This window comes from Vigna umbellata, chromosome 1 (assembly GCF_029865625.1).
Source record: "Vigna umbellata cultivar VRB3 chromosome 1, Vumbellata_1.0, whole genome shotgun sequence".
Lineage (NCBI taxonomy): Eukaryota > Viridiplantae > Streptophyta > Magnoliopsida > Fabales > Fabaceae > Vigna > Vigna umbellata.
The window spans coordinates 87,132,370-87,147,672 of record NC_142165.1 but is presented as its reverse complement, the minus strand read 5'-3'; the positions used below and the strand labels follow the sequence as shown (position 1 = coordinate 87,147,672).

General features: G+C 37.6%; 1 protein-coding gene and 1 pseudogene across 2 annotated transcripts in view; both read right to left on the bottom strand.

Moving 5' to 3' along the window:
• LOC124825211 (protein MICRORCHIDIA 1-like) overlaps positions 1 to 15,303 on the bottom strand; it is a 42,889-nt gene that overhangs the window by 17,107 nt on the left and 10,479 nt on the right. For both annotated transcript variants that reach the window (XM_047297817.2, XM_088104598.1), the window contains exons 6-8: positions 14,023 to 14,098; positions 2,125 to 2,203; positions 1,912 to 2,040 (exon numbers count right to left, since the gene is read on the bottom strand). In XM_047297817.2, coding sequence (XP_047153773.1) covers positions 1,912 to 2,040; positions 2,125 to 2,203; positions 14,023 to 14,098 — 284 coding nt within the window. The remainder of the gene's footprint in view (positions 1 to 1,911; positions 2,041 to 2,124; positions 2,204 to 14,022; positions 14,099 to 15,303) is intronic.
• Positions 10,355 to 12,993, bottom strand: LOC148206686 (14-3-3-like protein B pseudogene; annotated as a pseudogene).

Here is a 15,303-nt window from a genome sequence, read left to right as displayed (position 1 = left end):
CATTATCATTCACCGACGATTGGCTCTCATCCTGATGTTGGCCCTTGTGATTGTGGTTACATTCTCCAAGCGCTTTCAAGATCGCTTGGATCTCCTATCGTATCGTCGTCGTGTCTGCCTTCGTCTCGACTATTGCAATCTCGACAGCCTCCAAGTGCCCTTCGAATGCCACCACTCTTCCCTCCATCATGCGCTAATGTCTCCTCTCCAAATGAGATCCGACAGGTCGGACCAATTGATAGGTTCCTAAATTGGGAACCTAATCAAGTACTCTCTTTCTCACCAAAAGACACAAAAGAGATAGGAAAAAACTGAATATTATTCACAGTAGTGTATCTGTACAAAAAGAATCCAGAGGCTTAACCCTCTTCACAAGTCAGAACCTGTCAACAAACAATTCAACAAGTCCCCTTTTCCCAACTAACAGGCCTCTATTTATACTCCCTCTCCTGCTCACTTCTAACTGTCATAGGCAGTTAGGCTATTACAGCTAATTACCCTTCTTCCTTCTCTCATACACTAACCATTTCTTCTTATTCGTATCAGGCTCTCTACAATACATTCAATTTATAATTGCAAACATAAAAAGGAAGTGGTTTCATGCTAGTGTTTTGGATAGTTGCTAGAATTGATGTCATCAAAATAGAAAAAGTTAAGAAAGTATGTAGACACAGAAATGGTAAGGGTAAAATTAATCCTCTACTTAAATTGAGAAAACAAAAATCTGGTTTTAACCTTTAACTTCAACTTCAACAAACCTCATGGGCATGCTCAAATACGAATTCCCCAACTAACACACTTAGTGCCAAAATTTTAGAACGTATAACAAAGTTGCACGTGGTTTTCGTAGAAACTTAAGTCTTGCAGAAATGTGCAATTTTAAATTGAAATTGTTGCATAAACTTGGAACATAATTAATAAGATTTTTGTGGCATGAAAATTTATTTGAGATAACATTAAACATTTCAGCTTCTATTTGGTAAAAAGAATACAATGTATTAAGGGGATTTGTTAGGTTCTTTATCCAAGAACCTAGGAAAAACTCACTCCTTACTCTTCAAACACACACTCCGACAAAGAAATGCTTCTTTTATTCACTTTCAATCAACAGAAAGAATACAGAGAGCTTAACCTCTCCCCCTCAGGACAATGACGCCTGATCAACAATTCAATAAGGCCAAAAAAAATCCCTCCCCCAAACTAATCACAACTATTTATACAAGTTCAAAAGCTTTTCCCCGCTCCCCCTAACTGCCCAAACAGTTAGACCAACTAACTATGTTTCTTTCTTCTCTCATAGACTAATAACGGTCTAACAGGATTCCTTGCCAGCTAAGATGCAGATTGGGAAGCTCATATAAACTATTTCTTTATTACAAAAAAAAAAAATGCATAGCGACTAATCAACAAAAAGAGTGCAGAAATTCCCAAGATATTCAAGAGATTTAGGACTCTCCCTAACACCCATACTAACTCCTCCTCTCGACCCCTCTTCCTATTTAGGCATCATGCCCTATTTCTCAACCAATTTACCCAACTAACTCACTAAACAAGTCTCTCAACTAACAGACCTATCAAAAGCTCTGTGATTCATGTTTTCGTTTTCTTAGCTGTTGTCTTTGACTATTCAATCCAAATGACATCGGACACTCCACTGTAATTTCTGCATCTTATGAAGCTTTCTCATCAGAAGAACAGTTGCACAGCAGTCAAGGGAGCTCAGAGATACACAATTAATGAGTTCATAGACAATGAATCTGAAAAAATTACCCAAGGATAAGCTATTTTCTACAGGCAAACAACCACTTGAAATATTACCCAAAATCAAAATAACAGTATACAAAAATATTTACTTCTAATCAATTTCCAAATAATAATTTTTTTTCAAGATACAATAAAATTGCAATGAACCTGAAGCATGAGCTCCTCCTTTGATGTGAACGGAGACCAGTCAAGAATTGTTTTCAAGTTCGCTGTCCATTCATCCTGTGAGCTATATACAATTGGTTCAGGCCAATGGCCAGATGTGTCAAAATCTATCTGCAAGGAAAAGGAAACTAAATAAAGTGAAAGAAGAAAACATTTTCTATTACGTATTTAAACATTAGAGGAAAGAAATATCACCATTGGAACAACTACGTCATCTTGCCCAGTTCTCCGCAAAAAGGTATAGGATAGTAGACCCACACTTTGTGATGCCCGGCTGAAAAATAAGAAGTTTTAGAAATTAAAAGAACACAATCTTATCCAAGATTAGAAGTTACAAATGTAACTCCAGAAAATGAAGAACTGTACATATGAAACCCAAAAGGACAAGGTCAGGATAGAAAATATAGTATCAACTCTGATGCACCAATATGTTCATCAGGCCAGCGTATGTGTTGAAGACATATCTAACACGGATACGTTTAGATACATTTAACATGTGTCTGCAGAGTTTCAGCTATTAAAAAAATATTATACGTAGAAAGAGTACTTAGAAGTCAGCACTGTTGCTTATCGGTGTGGAATTAATAATCCTGTTTTACGAATTCCCATTGCCTTTTTTATTTAAACTTTGATCCAATAGAAGACTTTATTACCCATGCTAAATAGGATAACTTGTCCCAAGATCCCACACTACCCCCTTATTCCTAAAATAGCCTCAGATATAACATTCCACTAATATATATATAGCAATCACAATTTTTTCTTAGTCATTTTTTCCTTTTAGTCTCATTTAAATATCATCTTTTTTATTTTTATATTATGCCAAACACTAAATATACATAAAATATACAATTTTTGTGATTTATTCCATTTTGGGATTTGATATTTGAGCACCAGATAATTGAAAAACAAGCAATGTGACAAGACATGTAGATAGAAACAACTCTCACTATTTACATATACATTTAGATAATATTTAATAATGATTTTAAATTTTAATATGGTTTTTAAAAAAGTTACAATACAATAATATTTATTTTATTATGTGAATCACGTATATGCATAGACATATATTTTAAATGTATTTGAACATATAGTATGCTATATTTTTCAGAGTCGAATCATTGTTCCGTATGAATTTTGCGTCATAGGGCGTCAAAAAGAATACTAAGTAAATGCAGATAACTATAACAGGCATTTCTCGTACATGACTTTGAATATATCAACACCTGGCATTTCTCTTACATCACTTCAAGTATATCAACATCATCTACGACCAATAGATATTCTAGTACACAAGATCCATCTTTGACAGATACTGAGATGGTGGAGGTCATGCCTTACATCCACGAAGCCAACTCTTGCACCAAATTCGGTCCCATCTAAAAATTATTTGCCTATTGTTTTTATGAAAGGTATGTTCCACCGGTAACCCTTCTCTCCACGTTATCATCTATTCATGCGTTAGCATAAAGATGAAGTCTAGAAGTTTTGCTGATGCCCAAAATTAAGTCTCAAGTGTTCAAGTTGCAAGAAGACCTTAATGAAGACTTATTTTATATTAAAACTTTTGTAATTCAGTAGTTTTATGTATAGGGTATTATTTATCCTTGATTACATGTATTGTCTGCTTAAAAGTTTTCCAAAAACTCATTTTGCCTTGGAATAATCAATTACCAACTTATGATAATCGATTATGACATACCTTAATCGATTATCACGTGCAACTATAAGAGTTTTCAAGCATGTTTTTGACCGTTGTGCATACATTAAATGCATAATCGATTACCTCATTTAGATAATCAATCATCATGCGTTAAATAGTTGACAACAAATTTTTGGAGGTGTCCTTGAGTGAGGTCTTTATAAAGATGTTTTAGACTCTCATTCTAACACACACACAACTACACTTGTGAAATTGAGTGAAGTGTGATCTAGGGTTTGTGTAACCCTTGTGCTTTTGCTTTGAGAACTTGGTGTTGGCATAGAGCGAGAACTTTCACCAGGAGTGTGATCAAGTGCTATTGTTGTTGCTGAGTTAAAACAAGTCATCCTTTGTGAAGATTCAAAGGAGGTGGTCATCCTTCGTGAAGCATTCAGAGGAGGTGTTCATCCCTTGTGGTTTTAAGGGGAAGTGAGTATCATCTCTTAGGGTAACAAGAGAAGTGTTTCTAAACCCTTAAACTTGTCTTTTTGTATTATTGTAATAGTTTATTAGTTTTGTGATAGTGGATGGTTAATCTCTGTTTGAGATTAGCAACTGGACATAGGATCCTTGGGATTTGAACCAGTATAAAATTACTTGTGCAAATCTCTCTTTTCCTACACTCTTTATTGTTGTTGATATTGTTAAGAAGTGGACTTTAAGCCTAACTCAACCCTACAAAATCGGCTTGTAAGGTGAGGTTTGCACCCACTTTATATACTATAAATTGGTCTTATCTTTAGTCAATGTGGGACTTCCAACACCTCCTTACACCGAGGTATGAGACTACACATTAATGGGTGGTCCGATAGTGAGTGGAACAACATGCCCAACAAACAACAAATATTGCTAGGATAGGCTCTAACCTGGCTCTGATACCATGTTAAGAAGTGGATTTTAAGCCTAACTCAATACCACAAAACCGGCTTGTAAGATGAGGTTTGCACCCACTTTACATACTATAAATTGGCCTTATCTCTAGTCAATGTGAGACTTCCAACATATATTATTTGTTAAGTAAATTGTTATAAAGGGAGAAGAAAAATTATTTTCAAAGCATAATAAATCAATACACCCCGTCATCTTGATATTTGTCCAAACATGTTAACCATTCCGCTGTACAGCTCTGACATCATGCTCTTAAATCTCCAAGTGAAGTTTTATCACACACAGTGTGATAGGATATAATGTGTATGATGGGAGGAAACAAATTAAAGATTAGTTGTTAATTGGGTTGTTAGGTTGAGTGAGACTTCCTTTATATAGCGGGGGGGTCTTCGTAGGCAGGGGATGTTTTAAAGAATTGTTGACAGGAACATTGGCATCCTGTATGAAGCGAACATTGTCCCTTGGAGGCATTCTTGTTGTTCTTGGTGCCTAGAATCAATAATACAGGATCTTTTCAATGAGTTTGGGTGTTTTGCAATGGTATTCTTGGATTCCTCTATCTAGTAACCTAACAAATTGGTTTGACTTGCCGGATCTAAATAAGGGAAAATAATGGAAGGAAGAATTAGCGTAGTAGAAAGGGCAATAGAGGAACTAAAAGAGGGTCATCAAGAACTCAAAGAGATGTTCAGAGATTTTATGAAAAACTCCAAGGGTTTAGACAATAATTTGGAGGGCAATAAAGGGTTGGTGAATGGGGACAGAAGGGGAAGGAAGGACGAGGCTGAGGAGGTTATGGAAGAAAGAGTAAATACTTTGGAGAAAGGGGCCAGCAAACAAGGAAGAGCCATGACGGAAAAAAAGACATTATGCAAGAAATAAGAGAAATCGTCCAAGAAAAGCAAGACATGTTGTAGGAACGAATAAATCGTGGAAGAGGCTCAAAAGGAAGTGAGAAATTTGTCATGAAAGGAAAGAAAGAGGGAAAATCGGGATAGGATGCTGAGAAAGATAGTTTGCAAAATAGCAAGAAAGGCAAGAAATTCTTTAAAGAAGGAGAGTACTTGGCTAACGATGAAGAGAAGAAGGAAGATAGATCTTCACAAAGTAGTAAACCAGATAAGGATGGAACAAAATTATTGAGCCCTAGGGTTAAAACAATGGGGTCATGGAGCAATCTAGTTGAGGCCCTAGTGTCCAAGGTTGCACCCACTATAGCAGTTACATATCCATATCCTGAATTTCCTAATGTTGTAACACCTGTAGATCTTGCTTCTATCAATGGCCACAAAGGAATTTCTGGTTTTCTTCCAGAGTTGTTTTTAACTAGCCATCTTGAATTACTCACAATGGAGAAAAGTATAGATGGTAGAAAAGAAACTTCAGTAATGGAAGCAGTGCAAACAATTTCATAGCGTACTGCGACACTTGTGCTTTATGGGGATGGCCAAGTAATTCGTGAAGATCTAGAAGTAGAAATGAGAAAACGAGAGTTGTCGCGAAGATATGCTACAGAATTTGAGAGACGTGCAAGAAGTCACTGCTTTTCCAAGTCTTTTGGTTTGAAGCAGTTATTATCATTAATGGAACAGAAGGAGTCATATCGACCACCACCCAAGCCTCTAGACCTGAATTGGCGGGCTGTAGCTAGTGGGTTCCCTTCTTATGATTACACATTGATGAAGATGAGCCATCGGATCATGCTTCACTGTTCCAACCTTGAGAACAAGGTTGTTCTGGAGCAGTGTTTAATGATAGGATATAATGTGTATGATAGGAGGAAACAAATTAAAAATTAGTTGTTAGTGGGTTGTGAGGTTGAGTGAGACTTCCTTTATATAGTGGGGGTCTTTGTAGGCAGGGGATTTTTTGGATGCTTTAGAGAATTGTTGCCAGGATCATTGGCATCCTGTGTGAAGGGAACATTGTCCCTTGGAGGCATTCTTGCTATTCTTGGTGCCTAGAATCAATAATACAGGATCTTTTCAGTGAGTTTGGGTGTTTTGCAGTGGTGTTCTTGGATTCCTCTATCTAGTAACCTAACAAAGTGTCAATAAGCAATATATGTGCTCGTAAAAGAAGTGATTCATGGGAATAGGTTCCTCTTCCAATTTGCAAATCAATTGCTCAATGTCAATGGTTGTATACTCTTAAAACAAGACGCAATAGCAACATTGACTGCTATAAAACTCAACTGGTTGCAGGATGATCTAAGGCCAAGATTATAATGACCCTTTCTCTCCTATTTGCCAAAATGATATTTATTCGCTTTTTCTTTTCCATTGTAATTATTCTCAAATTAACAACAAAACTACATTTCTACATGGTGACTTTGATGAAGAAATCTACATAAAGCAACCTTCTACATTTATTGCTCAAGCAGAGTCATCTAATATGGGTATAGGTCCCCCTATAACCTCAAGCAGTCACCCTGTGCATATTATGGGTGTTTCTGGACTATGATCCAGAAGTTTGGAATGACCCTCAAAGACAAGTTGATCATTCCTTCTTCTATTGTCATTCTTCCTAAGAATGTATCTAACTCAATGTATATGTTGACGTCACCTAATCAAAGGTAGTGATAAGGAAGGTATTATACAACTAAAACAATATTTTGCTCAAAAGTTCCAAACAAAAGATCTTGAATACCTGAGTGTGTATATATATATTGGAAATACTTTTACTTATTTTTGAATCATATCTTTATTTTTAGAAGATATCAAATCTCCTCTATTTATTGTATTGATTTATTTTTCTCAATATAAAAAAAAGCATCCATATTGTCTCAAACACACGGTTTCAAATACTTTAACAAAGGAAAATAAAGATGGAAGGCATACTCAAAGAATTTGAAATATGTAGCATGGGGAATCCTCGCAATAGAATCCTTTCTCCTATTCTCAATTGTTCATTTCATAGTATCTCATCAATTTTCCATTTCTCTTTCATAGGTTCATGAGAAATCTATTAGAGAGGAATCTAACAAAATTGACAAGTGGTAGCATGACACAAGAGCAGGGAGCACGAGTAGCATTCAGATGGAGGGAATATGACGGATAGGAAAGAGCTAAAATTAAAAAGAGTACTGAATCTATGCAGGTCATTTTTTATGGTTTACATCAAGGGCAGGGTATTCATCCATACTTGCTATCATCTTTCATATATTTGTTACTCAAATTAGTGCAATGCTCTACTTTTTTTGTATGTCCCAATGTGCATAACACGGTGTATCAAAAACAAGAACAATGAATTGAGAGATGTACAAGTTCTTCTTAAGCCTATATCCAGTAGATGGTTACCTTCTTTAAAAAGATTAAGCCCAATGATTATACCAAATAAATCTTTCCCCATTAGGGCACCAAACAATATCCATTTCAACTTAAACAAAATCTTTATTTTAAGTCTCCTCTGTGTGTGTCTCCAACTAAAGTCAATATTCCTATTACCTGTGATCCTCCTGTTGTGTCTAGTCCATCTTCAAATTCCCCACCTCCACCAACTCTTCAAATGTATAGTCAACGACAAGATTCTCATGATCCACTAAATGACTCACTTCTACTGTGCAATCCTCCATCCCCTCCGACTCTAACAACTGAGTTTGAACTTCCCATTGTCCTTTGTAAAGGTATACGCTCTCCCCATAAAACTACTTTGAGTTACCATAGATTATCTCCATCTTTTTATACCTATCTTTCATCTATTTCTACTATGTCAATTCCAAAATCCGTATGTGATGCCTTAGCCTATCCCGATTGGCATCAAGTCATGCTTGATGAAAAAGGTGCTTTTCAAAATAGTGGAACTTGGCAGTTTGTCCCGTTACCTTCTAAGGAATCTATCATTGGTTCTAGGTGAGTCTTTCCTATCAAAGTTGGTCCTTATGGTAATATTGATCTTCTCAAAGCTCATCTTGTCCCAAAGGTTAAACACAAATCTTTTGTTTGGATTATGGTGATACTTTTTCTTCAGTGGCAAAGATGTTTTTGTTCGTTTGTTTATTATAATCATGGTTGCTCTTCAACAATGGCCTTTTTACCAATTGGATGTCAAAAATGCTTTTCTTAATGGAGATTTGCAGGAAGAAACTTCTAGATTGGTGTTGTCTCCGCAAATCTTTATATGGCCTACAACAATGTCATAGGACTTGGTTTGGAAAATTTAATAGTGTTGTTCAACAATTTGGTATGACTCACAGTGAGGCATATCCTTCAGTTTTTTACCTCACTCAAGTGTTGGGTGTATCTAATTTATATGTTGATGATATTGTTCTTATAGGTAGTGATCACCATGGCATCTCCCAAATGAAACAACACCTTTATCACCACTTTCAGACCACAAATCTTGGAAAACTCAGATATTTCTTAAGGATTGAGATAGCACAATCCAACAATGGTATTGTTATATCTCAAAGGAAGTATGCATTGGATATTTTCGAGAAAACTATGTTGATGAACTCAAAATCTATTGACACACCCATGGATCTCAATACCAAACTCCTACCTGAACAGGGGAGCCTCTCTCAATTCCTGAGAAGTACATAAAATTAGTTGAAAAATTGATCTATCTTAGTGTTACACTGTTAGGTTCCTTTACTCAGGGAACCAAAACAGTAGCTTCTCTTCTCACTCACACACTCAACAGCAGGCAAGAAACTGTATGTATATGTATTTTATTCAATCTGTAATGTATAGAAAGAAGAAAATACAAGTAATGATCTCCCAATGAAGCCTCCCTTCCTCCACTGGCCAAGAGGTTCAGTCTATACCCAAAAGGAAAAATATCTAATATCCGCTCTCCCTTTATTTTTGTTTCTTATTTATACTCTCTCCTACTAACAAACTAACCTCCTTTCCCGCCTTTAATTTTCTCCCCCTTTATTCCTTCTCACATGTACCTTTAACTTCTTAACATTACACCCTGCAGCAAAACAACCTTATCCTCAAGGTTCGAACCATGAAACTTGATCTCCTGGCTCCTCTTCATCATCGTGTTATCATATGAAGGGAACCCACTGGCTACTGCCCTCCGATTAAGGTCTCGAGGCTTGGGTGGTGGCAAATCCTCCTCGAATGTCTTCCATTCTTCCTGGATTCTATTAACTTCCACCATTTCATGAATGGACTTAGCAAGGGAAGATTCAAAAAATGCTTTGCTAAAGAAAACTATGGGCCTCTTGCATTGCGACAAAACCACCCCTATTCCAGTGCTAGAAGCCTCACTCCACGTAGAAGGTTTGGCCAAAATCGGGTAGAGCCAGTACAGGGGCTATAGTTACAGCTTCCTTGAGTTTCTGCATAGCTTCCGCTCCCATTAGGGACCACTTGAACATTCCCTTTAACAAAGCTTCCCGGGTTAAAATTTTTGCACCCTCTAAAGAGTTCTTGTACATTATGTTAGAAAGTTCTACTGATCAAGTCTCTTTATTATATCCCTCACTTCATCCCTTTCAGTGTCTAAATGTCCCGTGCAGCTTCCAATGCCTCCACCTCAGCAATATAATCCTTTCCAATGCTCAATATGTCAATTATCCTAACAGACTCTCGTAGTCTACTCATCATCACACCACCAACAGTATCTAGTTGCTCTTGGCAGGTTGCCCAATCAGTCACAACATAGGCAACAGGATCTGGAACTGAATCCTGCCCAAAAAGTTTTTAGAGAACCTTTAATGCATGTTTAACATGATCACAAGAGCTCAAGCTTTGACCATCTATGGCTGCCTTACCAACCACTAAGGCAATAAGGACAGGAGCCCCAACTGTTTTCCTGACATTCCAGAACATAAAGCAATGACCTCTACTGTTTCTCTACTCAGTTGTTGCTCCAAAGTAGTCAACAACATCATCCCAAAATATACTAGGAAATTCCAAAGCCACTTTATTTAGAACTCCATAACCGAGATGCTGAACAGAAGAACATTTCCACTATGGCAAAGGTTGGGAGAACTGTATAGTTTCAGCCTTCAAACAACCAAGTAGAACAGTAACAAGGACAGCATCACCAAACGCTTGCTTAGGAAGATGGCAGGCCCTTTCAGGTGAATTCATTATCTCATAATAAAACATAGAAATTTAGAGCCAGACCCAAACGAATAGGATGTGTAGGTTGTAATTCACTCTCAGCAGTGGTAGCTACTGTCTGATGTGCTTTAAGTGATTGATCTGCTACCTCATTCTTTTCATTACCAGCTTTGAATTTTGCCAAATACGAGTAATAGTCTCTTCTCATCTTATAATAAAACACCGTGGACTTTGCAATATCAGTGGATGGAATCAGATGCTCATCTAAAATTATCATAATGTCACTGCAAATATTAGACAACTCCAACTCGACCTTGTGCCTATAATCCCTTATGCGCTTAACATTCAACTCATTCCTTTTTGACTCCTTTTTCTGCTCTATCGATGACAAGATCCTCCATGAATCTCTCCGTGACCCCACAACATTTTTGTATCCAATAGAGAACAAGTTCCTCTCTTCCACACTCAGCTCAACGTCCAGTTTCGCCATCTTCTTCATGGCATCCACCATTTCGGCATACCTGTTTTGTTTTGTTTCTTCACTGCTTCCGATGCGTGCAATGCGCCGAATCTTGAGGTCAGGCCTTCGCTCAGTGATCACATCAGCCTCAACACCCGTTATAATGCAAGCTCCAAGATCGAAAGGGACAGAAAGTGAGGAGTGATTTGGTTTTCCCGATGCTTGCGGTACCAAGATATCGAACTCCTGGATGTACTCATCGACACTCCCCTTCTGTCGCACCGCTGCCAGCTTCTCAAAAACAAAGCCCCGATTTAGATCGCCAAACCTCCGCGTCAGAGCGTCAGCGAACATCTTCCAAGTTGGATAACTGTTTTTCTTCTACCAGAAGCGGAACCAATAGCTCGTGCCTCCCTTCATGCATATATGGACGACCTTCATCTTCTCCTTCTCCATCACGCTCTAGAGGTCGAATAATTTCTCCGCCTTTGCGATTTAGCCCATGGGATCCACACCTTCAAATGTAGGTAGTTTAACGCGCTTCATCCCACTGCGTTGAACTTCTCCTCTGTCTTCTTCCAATTCATCCTCCGAGTTTTCCGACAGTCATCGTTCCCGTTTTGCATTGACGGAATTACGACTTCCTTCGGAACTCCGATCCTTATTCCTGGTTCATCGTCCAAGAGCGCGTCTAAACGCTTGGAGTTCGCAAGTTACTGCTCTCATCTCCGCTTTCAACTCTTCTACCGTCAACTCTTCTACCGTCAACTCAATCGCAATCAGCCTTCCCTCCATTCTTCTTCTTCACACGCGCTTCGTTTGCACCTCCGATACAGATCCGGCAGGTCGGACCAAAGCTGTTAGGTTCCTTTACTCACGGAACCAAAACAATAGCTTCTCTTCTCACTCACACACTCAACAGCAGGCAAGAAATTGTATGTATATGTATTTTATTCAACCTGTAATGTATAGAAAGAAGAAAATACAAGTAATGATCTCCCAAGGAAGCCTCCCTTCCTCCACTGGCCAAGAGGTCCAGTCTATACCCAAAAGGAAAAATATTTGATATCCCCTCTCCCTCTATTTTGTTTCTTATTTATACTCTCTCTCTACTAACAAACTAATCTCCTTTCCCGCCTTTAATTTCCTCCCCCTTTATTCCTTCTCACGTGTACCTTTAACTTCTTAACATACGGTTAGACAATTAAAAGTATATGTAAGAAGAAATAAAAGAGGACAGAATTAAATAGCGGAAAAAGGGGTTAGTTTGTTAGTGGAGAGAGAGTACAAATAATGTTGAGTTGGCTGAGGAGGGGGATATCAGATATTTTTTGCTTTTGAGTATAGACTGGACATATTTTCCAGTGGAGGAAGGGAGGCTTCCTTGGGTGGGGATACTTACATGTATTTTCTTCTTTCAATACATTACAATGATAGTAAAATACATACATATACTGTCATATTCTGTTGTTTGAGAGTTGTGTGAGAGTAGTGTGATCTGTTTTGGTTCCCTGAGTAAAGGAACCTAACAGCTTTAGTCTGACCTGTTTTGGTTCCCTGAGTAAAGGAACCTAACAGCTTTAGTCTGACCTGCCGGATCTGCTCGGAGGGTAGAGTAGTGAGCGATAGCGGAGAAAAATGGAGGGACGAATGGTAGCAATGGAGTCGACGGTGGAAGAGTTGAAGGCGGAGGTGCGAGCAATGACTCACGAGTTCCAGCGAGCTTTCAGACGACGCTCCAGGAACCGAGATCGGGGCTCTGAAGGGAGTCGTAATTCCGTTATCGCCAAACGAGAGCGACAATCATCAAAGAGTTCGGAGGAGGAATCGGAAGACGACCAAGGCGAAATACAATGCAGTTGGATGAAGCGCGTTGAGCTACCAACTTTTGAAGATACTGACCTCACGGGTTGGATTGCAAAAGCTGAGAAGTTCTTCGATATCCACGGGTTGGATTGCAGAAGGCTTCCTTGGGTGGGGATACTTACATGTATTTTCTTCTTTCAATACATTATAGTGATAATAAAATACATACATATACTGCCATATTTTGTTGTTTGAGAGTTGTGTGAGAGTTGTGTGATCTGTTTTGGTTCCCTGAGTAAAGGAACCTAACACATACTCATCCTGAAATCTCATTTGTAGTTAGCGTGGTAAGTCAATTTCTCAATTCCCCATGTGCAAATCATTGAAATGTAGTCATTTGTATATTAAAGTACATTAAAGGATCTCCTTTATATGGTCACACATAGTAACCATACTAAAGTTGTCAACTATTCAGATGCCGACTGAACAGGATCTCCTTCTAATAGAAGATCTACCTCCGAATATTGTGTTTCCATTGGAAATAACTTGATTTCTTGAAAGAGCAAAAAACAAAATATTATGGCAAGATCTAGTGCAAAAGAAGAACATAGAGCTATAGTCTTAGCCAATTGTAAACTTATTTGGCTTAAACAGTTACTTAAAGAGTTGCAATTTTGAGATGTCACTCAAATGATACTTATATGTGACAATTAGGAAACTTTTCATATTAGATCTAATCATTTCTTTCATAAAAAACCACCACATTGAGATTTATTATAATTTTATTCAGGAAAAGAGTGTATATACATACATCAAGACTGACTTTGTTAACTAAAGTGATCAGTTAGTAAATATTTTCACTAAAATTTTACAAAAACCTAGAATTGATTATATTTATAACAAGTTTAGTACATAAAATTTATATGCGGCAGCTTAAGGGGTGTATTAGATATTGTTAAGATATTATTAATTACATAATATATTATGTTAGTTACAATATTATGTATATTTGCGCTTCAACCCATATTTCCTTTATTATTCTTTATTATAAATATATTACCCTATGTGTATTTTCTACGTAAGGAGAATTAATAATATACCTAGTTTTCCATATTTTCATAGTTAACATCCAAGGGAAAACGAAAAATTCAACAAGAAAAACTGAATTTAAGAAAGTTAAAATAGAATAAAATAAACCAATTAAAAATTTGTACCCAGAATGTCTTGCCCTACTGAAAACAATAACATCAGCACCCAGTCTCATGGTACTAGTCTTGAATCCATTGCCATCTAGCATAAAACAAGATGTTACTTACAAAGAAACAAGTAAAGTGCATCAAAACTAGCAACATTCACCCCAAAATAATGGGTTAATTACATTGTTTTGGCTTTTACAATTTTGGTCTACCAACTTTTCTAAGTCAATTAAGTCTCTCAATTTTTAAAATATGTGAGAATGAATAAATTTTGCTTTCAAGTTCTCCCCACTTTTCTAAGTCAATTAAGTCTCTCAATTTTTAAAATATGTGAGAATGAATAATTTTTGCGTTCAAGTTCTCCAGTAAGTTTAGTCATAGTAACAGCTGTCACTTTTTACATGATAGTTTTCTTAGTAGTTACGCCAAGCAGTCAGTTCTAAGGGGCACCAACACCTCTATAAAACAACATCTCCCGCACTTTTCAAACACAACACTTGTCAAACAGGCTTGTCATGTGCTGGATACTCTTGAACTGTGTTGTAATTAGTGAATATGTTAGAGGCTAGCGAGTATACGAAAGAAAGAGATATAGGAGAGAAAAAGAGGGAAACCGAACGGTAGAGGATATGGGCCGAGCGGTGGAGAGGGTGGAGCACGAAGACCGAACGGTAGAAGGAAGAGAGAAAGAGGACCGAACGGTAGAGGATATGGGCCGAACGATTAACGACAGGGAACGAGTGGTCCAGATGATAGAAGGGGGAGAGAGACTTAACCGAGCTGTAGAAGGAAGAGGGAGCACGATGGCCGAACGGTTAATGACAGGGAACGAGCGGTCCAGATGATAGAAGGGGGAGAGAGACTTAACCGAGCGGTAGAAGGAAGAGGGAAAGAGGGCCAAACGGTGGGGAGCAGCGAGGAGCATCCTAACTGACACAGCAGTTAGGATTGGCGGGAAATTTATTAGAATTTAAGGGCCTATCTTAGGATATTATTAAATATAAATTAAATATAGTAAATAAAGGTGAAGATATTCTTACCCAATAATCTTAATAAATAGGCATAATTACTATGATTCTTTACCTTTTCGGGAGAGAGTGATTAGTATAAATAAAGTTAGAGTCTAAGGTTAAAGATATGTTTTTATGTGTGAGATTTGTAAGAGAGGTTATGCTCTTAGGTAACTGACGGAGATCCTGCTCCCAGTTATTGGTTGTTATCTTTGGTGCAGTATTTTCTATTCAATAACAGCGGTATATTCAGTAAATTTCCAGTGTTCCTTATCTGTGCGAGTGTGTG